The following is a 12,244-nucleotide window of genomic DNA, read 5'->3' on the forward strand; positions in this document are numbered from 1 at the left end:
TTTCCAACGAATCTACAACATTGAAGATCTGGCAACCCTGTCTCGAGTTCTGACCACTTAAGTGATATTTGTGTACTTTTTTGAAGCCGGATCTCACTTAAATGTATGTAAACAATGTTCGGATCCATCATCCGACCCATAGTTGGTTAGGTAATTGAAAGACCTTTCCAACGAGTCCAAAACATTAAAGATCTGGCTACCCTGTCTCGAGTTCTGACCAATTAAGTGATATTTATGTACTTTTTTGTAGCCGGATCTCATTTAAATGTATGTAAACAATGTCCGGATCCATCATCCGACCCATCGTTGGTTAGGTAATTGAAAGACCTTTCCAACGAATCTACAACATTGAAGATCTGGCAACCTTGTCTCGAGTTAAAACCACTTAAGTGATATTTATGTACTTTTTTGTAGCCGGATCTCATTTAAATGTATGTAAACAATGTCCGGATCTATCATCCGACCCATCGTTGGTTAGGTAATTGAAAGACCTTTCCAACGAGTTCAAAACATTAAAGATCTGGCAACCCTGTCTCGAGTTCTGACCATTTAAGTGATATTTATGTACTTTTTTGTAGACGGATCTCATTTAAATGTATGTAAACAATGTCCGGATCCATCATCCGACCCATCGTTGGTTAGGTAATTGAAAGACCTTTCCAGCGAATCTACAACAATGAAGATCTGGCAACCCTGTCTCGAGTTCTGACCACTTAAGTGATATTTGTGTACTTTTTTGTAGCCGGATCTCATTTAAATGTATGTAAACAATGTTCGGATCCATCATCCGACCCATCGTTGGTTAGGTAATTGAAAGACCTTTCTAACGAGTCCAAAACATTAAAGATCTGGCAACCCTGTCTCGAGTTCTGACCACTTAAGTGATATTTATGTACTTTTTTGTAGCCGGATCTCACTTAAATGTATGTAAACAATGTCCGGATCCATCATCCGACCCATCGTTGGTTAGGTAATTGAAAGACCTTTCCAACGAATCTACAACAATGAAGATCTGGCAACCCTGTCTCGAGTTCTGACCACTTAAGTGATATTTATGTACTTTTTTGTAGCCGGATCTCATTTAAATGTATGTAAACAATGTCCGGATCCATCATCCGACCCATCGTTGGTTAGGTAATTGAAAGACCTTTCCAACGAATCTACAACAATGAAGATCTGGCAACCCTGTCTCGAGTTCTGACCACTTAAGTGATATTTGTGTACTTTTTTGTAGCCGGATCTCATTTAAATGTATGTAAACAATGTTCGGATCCATCATCCGACCCATCGTTGGTTAGGTAATTGAAAGACCTTTCCAACGAGTCCAAAACATTAAAGATCTGGCAACCCTGTTCCGAGTTCTGACCACTTAAGTGATATATATGTACTTTTTTGTAGCCGGATCTCACTTAAATGTATGTAAACAATGTCCGGATCCATCATCCGACCCATCGTTGGTTAGGTAATTGAAAGACCTTTCCAACGAGTCCAAAACATTGAAGATCTCGCAACCCTGTCTCGAGATATCCCGACTTAAATGATATTTATGTACTTTTTTGTAGCCGGATCTCATTTAAATGTATGTAAACTATGTCCGGATCCATCATCCGGCCCATCGTTGATTAGGTAATCGAAAGACCTTTCCAACGAGTCAACAACATTGAAGATCTGGCAACCCTGTCTCGAGTTCTGACCACTTAAGTGATATTTATGTACTTTTTTGAAGCCGGATCTCATTTAAATGAATGTAAACAATGTCCGGATCCATCATCCGACCCATCGTTGGTTAGGTAATTGAAAGACCTTTCCAACGAGTCCAAAACATTAAAGATCTGGCAACCCTGTCTCGAGTTCTGACCACTTATAATGCCACTTATGAGCCCTTGAGTGATATGTGTGTTTTTTTGGATCAAATTTGTGTCCAAACCCATCATATTACATATCACCCATTGTTGGAAAAGAGTGAGGAAGGCACCAACCACATAGGTGGATTAAGTTAGTTTTAGAAACTTGTTCTACCAAAGTCTTAGTCAAGACCTTCAATAAGATGATTATCAAGAAATCCGAGTTGAGGTTAACCCACTGATACCCGAGCCTGAAGTTGGTGAAAAAAATGTTTTCCATGCAAAAATTACATTTTAAAATCGCTAATAACTTTTCAGAATCGAGTTTTACAGCTTTGGTATGTTCTACAAAGTTGTAGAGCATTAAATTTCCAATGAGATTTTCACCTTTGAGAATATTTGGATGGAAATAGCGCGCCGTGCAGACCAAACAATAAGAAAATTGTTTTTTCATACATTTTGTTCGATATTCCCATACAAATTTCACCCCGAGTATCAATGGGTAAATGTTGACCAATTTTGCTCATATTTGGCCTAGAGTCAAGCAACGATATGTATAATAGCAATTCATTAAGAGGATTTGTCAAATGGTATAATTCACTTTTGAAAATTTAATTGTTTTCATTGTTGAATCAATTTTAAATGGATCAATTTGACAAATAAGTGCTTTGCAAAGTAAACAACATTTAAGAAGCCATTTCCATTTGGGTTGAAAGAACTACAGTTTCTACAAAACTTTTATCATTTGAAGAACTCGAAGCCATGAAGATAGTAACGATTCTTGCATTTATTGTTAGTACATATCTGGCCGCTTGTGAAAGCTTCCTAAGCGATGAAGTGATTAAATCAACTCGAAGTGATGTTCTTTTCCTTGGTATCGATACTGATATTTTGGATAACCTTGTGCACAAGTTTGCCTGTCCTGTACAAATTTTCGACAAAATGTTTTGCGCTTTTCGTGAACAATGTTCGGTGATTTTCACTCAACTACCGATAGACTTAGCTGTGGTATGTACACATTTATAAATGAATAACAACAATTTTTAAAAGTTGTATTCTTTAGATACACAAGATTTTATGCTTCAGTAGCGAAGCTAATTTTGTACTATTGATTGAAAGAGCAGACTACAACATTGATCTGGTCAAGAGATTAACTGAGAAGTTTAAAAATCTGGGATTAATATACGCATCAATTGTACTCTTTGAACGAGATACTTTAAACATTGCGGTTATTCAAACGATTCATACATTTGGCAATCATCATGGCGTAGATCCCCGTGGCTACACCTACCGAATTCACATCAAGGACTTGGTTCCTTATTTTTACAAGTTGCACGGTAAATCTGTCGGACTCGACCAACAGCTGATTGAAATAATTGTCGGACATCAAAACGCCTCCATCGAGTACTACTCGGCTATAAGGGCACAACACGACCTTTGGACGACATCTCAAGACAATCCCGACCAGAAGAGAATGTTCGATTTAAGTCTACAAAGGGAGTACAAGCCACGCCACACGGCTCTGGACAAGGTCTACTTGCCGGAATGGGATGAAATCTGCGTAACTGTTCCAAAGCGGTTCGAGAGGGTGATTCTGTTACAGCTTACTAAACCCTTCAAGAATGAGTTGTGGCTACTTCTAGTTGTCTTGTTCGTTTTCAGACTCTGGTTGAGAAGATTCAAAATACGCATGGTAATACTGGCTTTTTCAATAATGGATTTTCTTCTAATTGAAGGGTATTTGGTCAAGGTGATTCAATTTCTTACCAACCTGCAGTATGCTCCGGATCCAAGTACTATGGCTGAGTTGATCGAAAGAGGGGAGATATTTGCGGCACTCCCATTAGAACAACAAGCTTTAAATGGATTTGGAAAAGTAAACTTTTTTCAGATGAGCCAAGATAAGGGACACTATTTGATGAAGTATGCAACTGTTCATTTCTGCAAAACCGCTCAAATGTTTGAGCATAGCTCGTACAACATAAATCCAGCTACCAACGACAAGTTGTTTTTCACCCTGAAGGAGCGATTGATGCCGTTTCCGAACTACTACGAATTTGCGAAAAATCATCCGCTGAGGGAGCTATTTGAACAGCATCTACGATCTGTGTTCGAGTCTGGCATTTGGCGAAAGATCTATGACTATTACGTTTCCAAGGAGGAGCGATTCAAGACGTTTCTGGCACCCAACGAATACCCGATTGGTTTTAAAGATCTTGGGTCATTGTGGATCATGCTTGCGCTTGGATTTATTGTCAGCGTTTTATGCTTTTTGATTGAATATTTTTGAAAATAACTTGAGACACGAATCCAAAATTGATTTATTTTTAAAATACAGATACATTCAAAATACAATACAATCAATTGACCGACACAAACCGCAACTCATTTCGTTCGACTGTATTCTGTCTAGTTCATTCACATGCAGAAGTCACGAAGTTCAACCAGCACGGCGACAAAGTACAGCAAGATAAGCTGAGTAAGTAATTCGCATTGGCCGACTTAAGTTGACCAACAACATCGTAGCAGCTGGTGTTCCTGAACTTGAACGCAATGCATTGCGCTAGAATAGTGGCTCGATTGGGTAAGATTCGATTGTAAACTTTTATTAAAAATCACCTAATATCCGGTCATTCAAGGATCATGGCGATCCGGCAGGTCCATCGCCAGCTTGGCCGCCCTGCCGGAAACGCACCAGATGCTGCAAAAGACGTGCCGGGACTTTGCCGACAGCGAGCTTGTGCCGGTCGCGGCCAAGATCGACCGCGAGCACTGCTATCCGGCGGAGCAGATCGCCCGCGCTGGAGACTTGGGCCTGATGGCGATCACGTTGAGCGAGCGGTACGGTGGGACTGGGCTGGATTACATGGCGTACGCGATCGCTATGGAGGAGGTTTCGCGCGGGTGTCCGTCGATTGCGGTTACGATGTCGATCCACAACTCGCTGTACTTGGGGCTGCTGGAGAAGTATGGCAGTGAGGAGCAGAAGGAGCGGTTTTTGCCGGGGTTTTTGGACGGGAGGAGGATTGCGTGCTTTGCACTGTCCGAACCGGGGAACGGCTCGGATGCTGGGGCTGCGTCGACGACGGCGACGTTGAAGGGAGATCGCTGGGTTTTGAACGGGACCAAGTGTTGGATATCGGGTGGGTACGAAGCTACCAATGGGATTGTGTTTGCTACGACGGATAAGAGCTTGAAGCACAAGGGGATTTCGGCGTTTGTGGTTCCGATGGATTCGAAGGGGTTGAGCAGGGGGAAGAACGAGGACAAGCTCGGGCTTAATGGGTCGTCGACGTGTCAGCTGATATTCGAGGACTGTGAGATTCCCAAGGACAACCTGATTGGTCAACCTGGGTATGGTTTCAAGATCGCTATGCAATCTCTGGACGCAGGGCGTATCGGGGTGGCCGGACAGGCTCTTGGGATCGCGCAAGCTTCGCTGGAGTGTGCCGTCGATTATGCCAACAAGCGGACTGCCTTCGGAAAGCCGATCTCCAAGCTGCAGATGATCCAAAGCAAGATCGCGGACATGTCCGTGAGGTTGGAATCGGCGCGACTTCTTACGTGGAGAGCTGCCTGGTTGAAGGATAACAAGCATCCGTTCACGAAGGAAGCTGCTCAGGCCAAGCTGGCGGCCTCGGAGACGGCTACGTTCTGTGCCCACCAGTGCATGCAGGTTCTCGGCGGAATGGGCTACGTGACGGACATGCCTGCGGAACGGTACTACCGGGAGGCGAGGATTACGGAAATCTACGAGGGCACCTCGGAAATTCAACGGCTTGTCATCGCCGGGCAAGTGCTTAAGGAGCTATCTATTTAAAGTGAATAAAACTGCATTTTTGTTTTCATACTATTAAAATGGCCACTTATTTTATTTCTTATTGCCGAAACGTACTGGAATGAAAGCCTAACTGAATATCATGGTTTCTCGCAAGTATCTAAAACAATACTTTTATGTTACAATATAGAAAAGGTAAACTAAGCATGAGTCACGTCAAGAAATCACATACCACTAAACTAAAAAAAAATCCTAACCCTAAGAAAGTAATCTACTCTGAATACTGCACCAGTGCACGAGATTTCTCAAAGTACTCCAACCCGATCCTCATCACGTCCATCCGGAACTTCATCCGCTCGTACAGCGGCAGCACCTGTATCAGCGGCAGCATCGACCGGAAAAGTCCATATCATCACAGCTGCTCGGTTCCTCCACCCGGTCCCGATCCATCCGCTCCCGGTCGTAACTATCGATATAATTCCGCACGTTCTGCTCCATAAACGTGGTCCTCCGCCTTCGTCGCTGCGTCGTGCTCGTCGAATACTTCCGGCTGGGCTCGCCATTCTCGCTCTTGTCCTCGCCACCGTCCTGGGGAAGCCCCACCGACGACTGACCTGTTCCGTCGCCACCGACTCCAACCTCGAGCATCCCGTTAGCACCACCACCACCACCCCCGGTGTCCTCGATCACATTGCCAAAGTACTCGAACTCATCCACGCTGTTGACCAGCACCTCGGGCTGTTCCGGGGAGCATTCGGTCGTCCGGCGGGAGGTGGTGATGGCACGCAGGAACTCCAGCTGCCGGGCGTACACGTAGTTCTTAGCTGTTCGGCGCCCGTTGCCGGATTTGGTGCGCTTCATGCGCAGCGAGCGCACGTACGAGTCGCGGATGTGCTTCCACTTGGATTGGAGTTCCATCACTGGAAGAGATGAGATTTGAAATTGTAGGGTTTAAAGGCGTTCTTTGAAATTTTAAATGTCTATCCCTAATTTCTTCTTGTCTATAAAGTCTCAACATTTTGATATCATCGTTATTTTTTCAAAATTGTGATTTTTCGATAAACATTAAAGAGGGCTTGGGGAATTGTGGATGGATATCCTTAGTTGAATGATGAAAACAAGAGCGTCTATGCGTAGTGAATATACTCTAGCTACACATTTTCCGTTGTCCAAACGGGTAGGGACATGACCTCAAAATGGAACAACTTGAATACATATTTTTGTAGTAGAATATGCTCGGTTGATCTTATCCAATCTAATCTAGATTTCGTCCCAAGTTCTTTCTTTGCAATATTGATTAATAATCGCGTAGTACACACGAGCAATCTCTAAAATGTATTGCAAAAAATAAAGCGGCCAGGCCCACTGCGTTGCATTAACCGCAAAGACAGATTCTGTTAACGGATCCATTCACGGAATCAACAGGAAAGGAAGGATGCGTGACCAGTAAACGGAACTTTTAATCGAGAAAATAAGCAGTAAACAATTCACTTTGATCATCCTATTCTTCTGTAATGGTACCTTTACAACCTTTACAACATTGAATTGTGCAAAATTTTACAGAAAAAAATCCAATTGGATTTTCTCGAGTCGCTCAAAACGTTCAACCACTGGTGTTAGAGTTTCTAGTTGCATTTTTGCAATGTTAGCTACTTGTTCTTTTCTACTCGTCGTATGTTACAATTTTATCGATTTTCAAACAAATGTCATGTCCAAGCCTTCAGTGCAACAATTTCCAGCTTCACAGTTGTACCCCCCAAACTTGCACTTCCTTTGAGCTACGCTGATTCAGCGAATCCGTCCACGTACCCGTCCTCAGCCGATCGTTCGCGTCCAGGCCCAGAAAGTCCGGATACAGCACCATGCACACTTCCGCCCATTGGTTCTTCTTGAGGTCCCGATTTTTGTAGTCGTCCGACGACGAGTCCCAGATCGCCGTCCGCTTCTTGACCTCCTCGATAAACTGCTCCGTGTCCAGGTCGTCCATTGTTCAAGCTGTTGCCGGAGTTGCGGCTGATATCCTGCGCTGTCAATAACCGGTCTCGATTTGCAAATTACTGTTTTCGCCAAATATATTGTCAACCGAGCCTAATGATGGTAAACATTTTCCTTTCTCTCGTGAGTTGACTGACATTTTATGTCCTGGCTTATTGGGAGGGCGAACGACTCACGTCTCACCGCTCGTTCGCAAGCATCGAAGTCTTATCACTAACATCGCTCACCGGTTCGCGCTGTATGAGTCGGTTGTACGGTGGTGTGCATGAGGCGGACAATGTTGATATATGCCGTAAAAGCTACTGACCGACGTAGAGTGCCGATAGCTGCTCACCCTGAAGCATCACATTGTACAATTATCTGCATTTTTATTTAAATTTCATTGTAACTTATTCGTTTAAATTTAGTTTTTACTGTTGAGTTTCGAACCAGCAATCCCTCACAATGTTCAGCCTCAGGAATAGTGCCAAAATGGGTAGGTGGAGTCCGCAGGTCAAAGTCCACCCCTCGATTAACCTTTATGACGTCCCTTTTAGGGTTGAAGCTGTGGAACAACCGGTCCATTGCCAGCCTGTCGGCGCTGTCCGAAACTCACCAGATGCTGCAGAAGACCTGTCGGGATTTTGCCGACAACGAGCTGATCCCGATCGCGGCCAAGATCGATCGGGAGCATCTGTACCCGGCCGAGCAGATCCAGAAGATGGGCGAGCTCGGATTGATGGCTGTGGCTGTGAGCGAAAAGTACGGTGGAACTGGGTTGGACTATGTGGCGTACGCGATCGCCATGGAGGAGATCTCACGTGGTTGTGCCTCGGCTGGGGTGATCATGTCCGTGAACAACTCGCTGTACCTGGGACCGGTTGAACGGTATGGTTCGGAAGCTCAGAAGGAACAGTTCGTGGCAGGGTTCACCGACGGAAAGCGGGTTGGGTGCTTCGCGCTGTCGGAACCTGGAAATGGATCCGACGCTGGAGCAGCCTCAACCGTAGCAGCTCTCAAAGGAGATCGCTGGGTGCTGAACGGTAACAAGTGTTGGATCACCAATGCGTACGAAGCCGAGAGCGCGGTAGTCTTTGCTACCACGGATAAGAGCATGAAGCACAAAGGTATCTCCGCGTTCATAGTCCCGCGGAATGCCCCAGGATTCTCTCTCGGTAAGAAAGAGGACAAACTGGGAATCCGAGGATCCTCAACCGCTCAGCTGATCTTTGAGGACTGCGAAATCCCGAAAGAGAACCTTCTCGGTGAACCCGGTATGGGCTTCAAGATCGCCATGCAAACGCTGGACGCCGGCCGCATCGGTATCGCCAGCCAGGCCCTCGGAATCGCCCAAGCGTCCCTCGAGTGCGCCGTCGACTACGCCAACAAACGGATCGCGTTCGGCAAACCAATCTCCAAACTCCAGTCGATCCAATCCAAGATCGCTGACATGTCGCTCGGACTGGAGTCCGCCCGGCTTCTAACCTGGCGTGCCGCCTGGCTCAAGGACAACAAGCATCCGTTCACGAAAGAAGCTGCCCAGGCCAAGTTGGCCGCCTCGGAATCGGCCACCTTCTGCGCTCACCAGTGCATCCAGATTCTCGGCGGGATGGGCTACGTGTCCGATATGCCCGCGGAACGGCACTATCGGGATGCGAGGATTACGGAAATCTACGAGGGCACCTCGGAGATTCAGCGGCTGGTTATCGCCGGACAGGTCATCAAAGAGTTGTCTTCTTAGATTCTTGTTTGTTGTTTAATTATTTGAAAAACTGTCAAGTCATTATCATGCCTTGCTTCAGTGAATTTTGTCGAACCTTTAGTCCTATAAATATCTATGATCAAGAAATGTTAAATGACATCACCCTCATATTAAGCATGCATTAAAAAGGAAAATGTGTCAATAAAAATCATATATATTTGGGAAATTATTATCTATTATTTCTTCGAAGTAATTCCCATTTACATTCAGATAGGGAACAGCATCTTATTCCAGCGTGCCTCTAATGTTGGCAAGTCAGAACTTTGACATTCAATTAAAGCTAATTAAAAGCGTTTTCAACTGAAATCGAGTGATAAATTGCTCAATAAGAAGTGAGCAAGCAAGTTTCTATCAAAAGTTGTTTAAATAGTGAAAATCTGCTAATTGGATGGAGTTAGGAGCGAGCGCTTAAACTGTCAAACAAAGGAAAGAGGTCGACAAAATAAATTAAATGTAGTTTATTATATTAATGAGAATGGAGCAGAATCGATTCATACCTTCAAAGAAGGGAATCTTTTCATAAGATCGCGAAATCAGCCCCCTATCAGTTGTATTCATAAAAGTGGCCCTAACGAAAAACATCGCAAAACCCTTTTTCGAACCCGAACCACCGCAATCACCCAGCTGTTCGAAACTATAAAGTCGAATCGAACGCCCTGCTTTATGTATGTTTTCTAACTCGCCCGCATAAACGTCAACATTGATGTTGAACTGTCATTCGCGAGAGTCGCATGTTGTAGTGGTGTTTGTGCCCCTAACCTCCCACTCTTTCACGATTTTCTTACGGGGAACAGAGCGGCGGCTGCATTTTTATGGGTTTTTGTATGAAAGACTCGCACACAGCCATACATGATTTTTCTCGGTTTCACGAACACCAGTGCAAAAATGTATCTTTTGTGAAACAAAAACAGATACACTGGAAATGGGAGAAAGACCCAAACAAATGCTAAGCGTTTTACGGGTGGTGAGAATAAGCACGTTTTTTGCTTTCCTTTTTCAAACTTTGGGGATTAGACTTGTGATCTTTTGCGTATGAAATGGACGCGTTATGGCAGCGTCAAATGGCTCGATCTAATATGATTTTTAATGTACATTAATTTAATTTTTTTGGGAATCCTAATTTGAGCAGTTCTCTTCAAAATCGATCTTTTTCTAATTTTAATTTTTGTATTTTTATTCCGGCTGAAACTTTTATGGTGCTTTCGGTATGCCCAAAGAAACCATTTTGCATCATTAGTTTGTCCATACTATTTTTCATACAAAATTGGCAGTTGTCCATACAATAATGATGTATGAAAATTCAAAAATCTGTATCTTTTGAAGGAATTTTTTGATCGATTTGGTGTCTTCGGCAATGTTGTAGGTATTGATAAGGACTACACTCAAAAACATGATACACGGTAGTATAAAATTCGGTGTTTTTTATTAAACCAAAAAGCCTGATTAAAAAATAAAAAAATCGAATGACCGAAATCTGAGAGAATTGCTCATTTACTGATGAAATTTCAAAACATGACTGCAGGTAAATTTCTACCATTTTCAGCTTTACTGTCACCCAATGATGAACTTCGCTCGCCATTCGGATACAGATTGCGATATTGTAGCACTGAAAGTGATGGTAGGTAATTACAAATTGCGAGGTTCAAAATAAGTCAGTGAGTTTTATTCTGACTATAAACAAAACCACAAAAGCTAAACCGGATTGTCTCGACAGCAGCATTCCATTGCTTGCCTTGAGAATAAACTATAACCCTTAAACACATCATGCTATTGGTCGCAACGCTTGCTTAGAGCATATCCTATAAATTATTCGGTCCCATAAACCGTCCAACTCCAAGTGAAACTTACTTGGACTGCACCGTGGAGATTTTCCCTTGTCCCCTTAAAAAGTGGAGCATCAACACATCCCGAGCGGCAATGGACGGCTGTCATGATGTTGAGAATCTGGTTCAGGTGGAGTTGGCTCTTTTCCCAATTATCAATTCATTGGCAACTTGGGCTCAGACAATCATTACATTACATGGTGAAATCCAGTCTGCAATCCGCTGAAATCACCATCTCCTAGCGAAGGGACCATCCATTAACCACGTGGACACTTTTTTGGTAATCTCGAACCCCCTCGTAGACAATCGTCCATACAAAAAAATCTTTTTTGTATGGAGCGTGGACAATCGCCATACCCCTCCCCCCCCCTAAAGTGTCCACGTGGTTTATGGATGGTCCCGAAGCGAAATGTTATATTCATACTTTCAATGGTAGAGATTCTGTCAATTTTCTTTTTTTTCTTTGAAAAAACCGTAAATCTGTGCTAACTTATTCATTTCAACCCTCACACACTCTTCGCATACACAGTTCGCCAGCATAATGAAAGAAAAAAAAACACAGGTCGTGAATCTCACCCTGCTCACCGCTACCATATAAACAAAGATGGCTCCCCTTTCACGTGCCTAAGTATTGGTAAAGTGAGTCCATCCCGCTCACCAATACCACCGCAAAACGCGTGTGTGCGTGTAGCAGAGCACTCTATTATAGGTATTTCGAGACCGATCCGATCGCTGGCCTCCTCCTCCTCCTCCCACGGTCTTCCGAACTGGGACTAGGGGACTACATACAATTTTTTCTAGTCGACAGTCGCCGAGTCGCGCGAAGTTGGAGCTGGAGTTTGGAGTTGTCAGACAACACGGGCAGCTCTCCGTCAAACTCACACGGTCGGGTGTGTTCGTGGTGAAGTTGGAGCGAGTCTCTTGGAGCACTCGGTTCATTTTTTTGTCTGGTGTAGAGTGAAGTTTTACTTTTTTTTCGGGAAAAAGGTTCCAGTTCTTTTTGAGGGTAGGTCGGTCGCCTGCATAGTTTGGGGGCACTTTTCTGTACGGAACTTGGGCAAAG

At 44.0% G+C, this 12,244-nt stretch overlaps 5 protein-coding genes across 8 annotated transcripts in view; 4 read left to right on the forward strand and 1 right to left on the reverse strand.

Moving 5' to 3' along the window:
- The first annotated feature begins 3,318 nt into the window (after positions 1 to 3,318).
- On the forward strand, positions 3,319 to 4,178 carry LOC119768984. The gene has a single exon (XM_038260851.1). It carries the CDS (start codon positions 3,319 to 3,321, stop codon positions 4,132 to 4,134), a length of 816 nt encoding a protein of 271 aa, XP_038116779.1. The 3' UTR covers positions 4,135 to 4,178.
- Positions 4,179 to 4,251: 73 nt separating this feature from the next.
- LOC6044292 (short-chain specific acyl-CoA dehydrogenase, mitochondrial) lies at positions 4,252 to 5,703 on the forward strand. The gene is made up of 2 exons (XM_038262163.1): positions 4,252 to 4,428; positions 4,484 to 5,703. The coding sequence occupies exons 1-2, from the start codon at positions 4,398 to 4,400 to the stop codon at positions 5,662 to 5,664; spliced, it is 1,212 nt and encodes a 403-aa protein (XP_038118091.1). The 5' UTR covers positions 4,252 to 4,397; the 3' UTR covers positions 5,665 to 5,703.
- Positions 5,681 to 7,756, reverse strand: LOC6044290. The gene is made up of 2 exons (XM_001861787.2): positions 7,432 to 7,756; positions 5,681 to 6,542 (listed from the first exon to the last, which is right to left on the reverse strand). Exons 1-2 carry the CDS (start codon positions 7,607 to 7,609, stop codon positions 6,001 to 6,003), a joined length of 720 nt encoding a protein of 239 aa, XP_001861822.2. The 5' UTR covers positions 7,610 to 7,756; the 3' UTR covers positions 5,681 to 6,000.
- A 143-nt stretch (positions 7,757 to 7,899) lies between these two features.
- Positions 7,900 to 9,524, forward strand: LOC6044289 (short-chain specific acyl-CoA dehydrogenase, mitochondrial). Its single transcript, XM_001861786.2, has 2 exons — positions 7,900 to 8,092; positions 8,154 to 9,524. The coding sequence occupies exons 1-2, from the start codon at positions 8,062 to 8,064 to the stop codon at positions 9,335 to 9,337; spliced, it is 1,215 nt and encodes a 404-aa protein (XP_001861821.1). The 5' UTR covers positions 7,900 to 8,061; the 3' UTR covers positions 9,338 to 9,524.
- A 2,401-nt stretch (positions 9,525 to 11,925) lies between these two features.
- Positions 11,926 to 12,244, forward strand: part of LOC6046890 (signal peptide peptidase-like 3) — a 105,286-nt gene continuing 104,967 nt past the window's right edge. For 2 of the 4 annotated variants that reach the window (XM_038265650.1, XM_038265651.1), the window contains exon 1: positions 11,926 to 12,187. The gene's annotated coding sequence lies outside the window, so the exon portion shown is untranslated. Of the gene's footprint in view, positions 12,192 to 12,244 lie in introns of all 4 variants that reach the window. The other 2 variants (XM_038265653.1, XM_038265657.1) reach the window with 2 other exon arrangements.

The sequence above is a fragment of the Culex quinquefasciatus genome, chromosome 3 (genome assembly GCF_015732765.1).
Source record: "Culex quinquefasciatus strain JHB chromosome 3, VPISU_Cqui_1.0_pri_paternal, whole genome shotgun sequence".
Taxonomy (NCBI): Eukaryota; Metazoa; Arthropoda; class Insecta; order Diptera; family Culicidae; genus Culex; species Culex quinquefasciatus.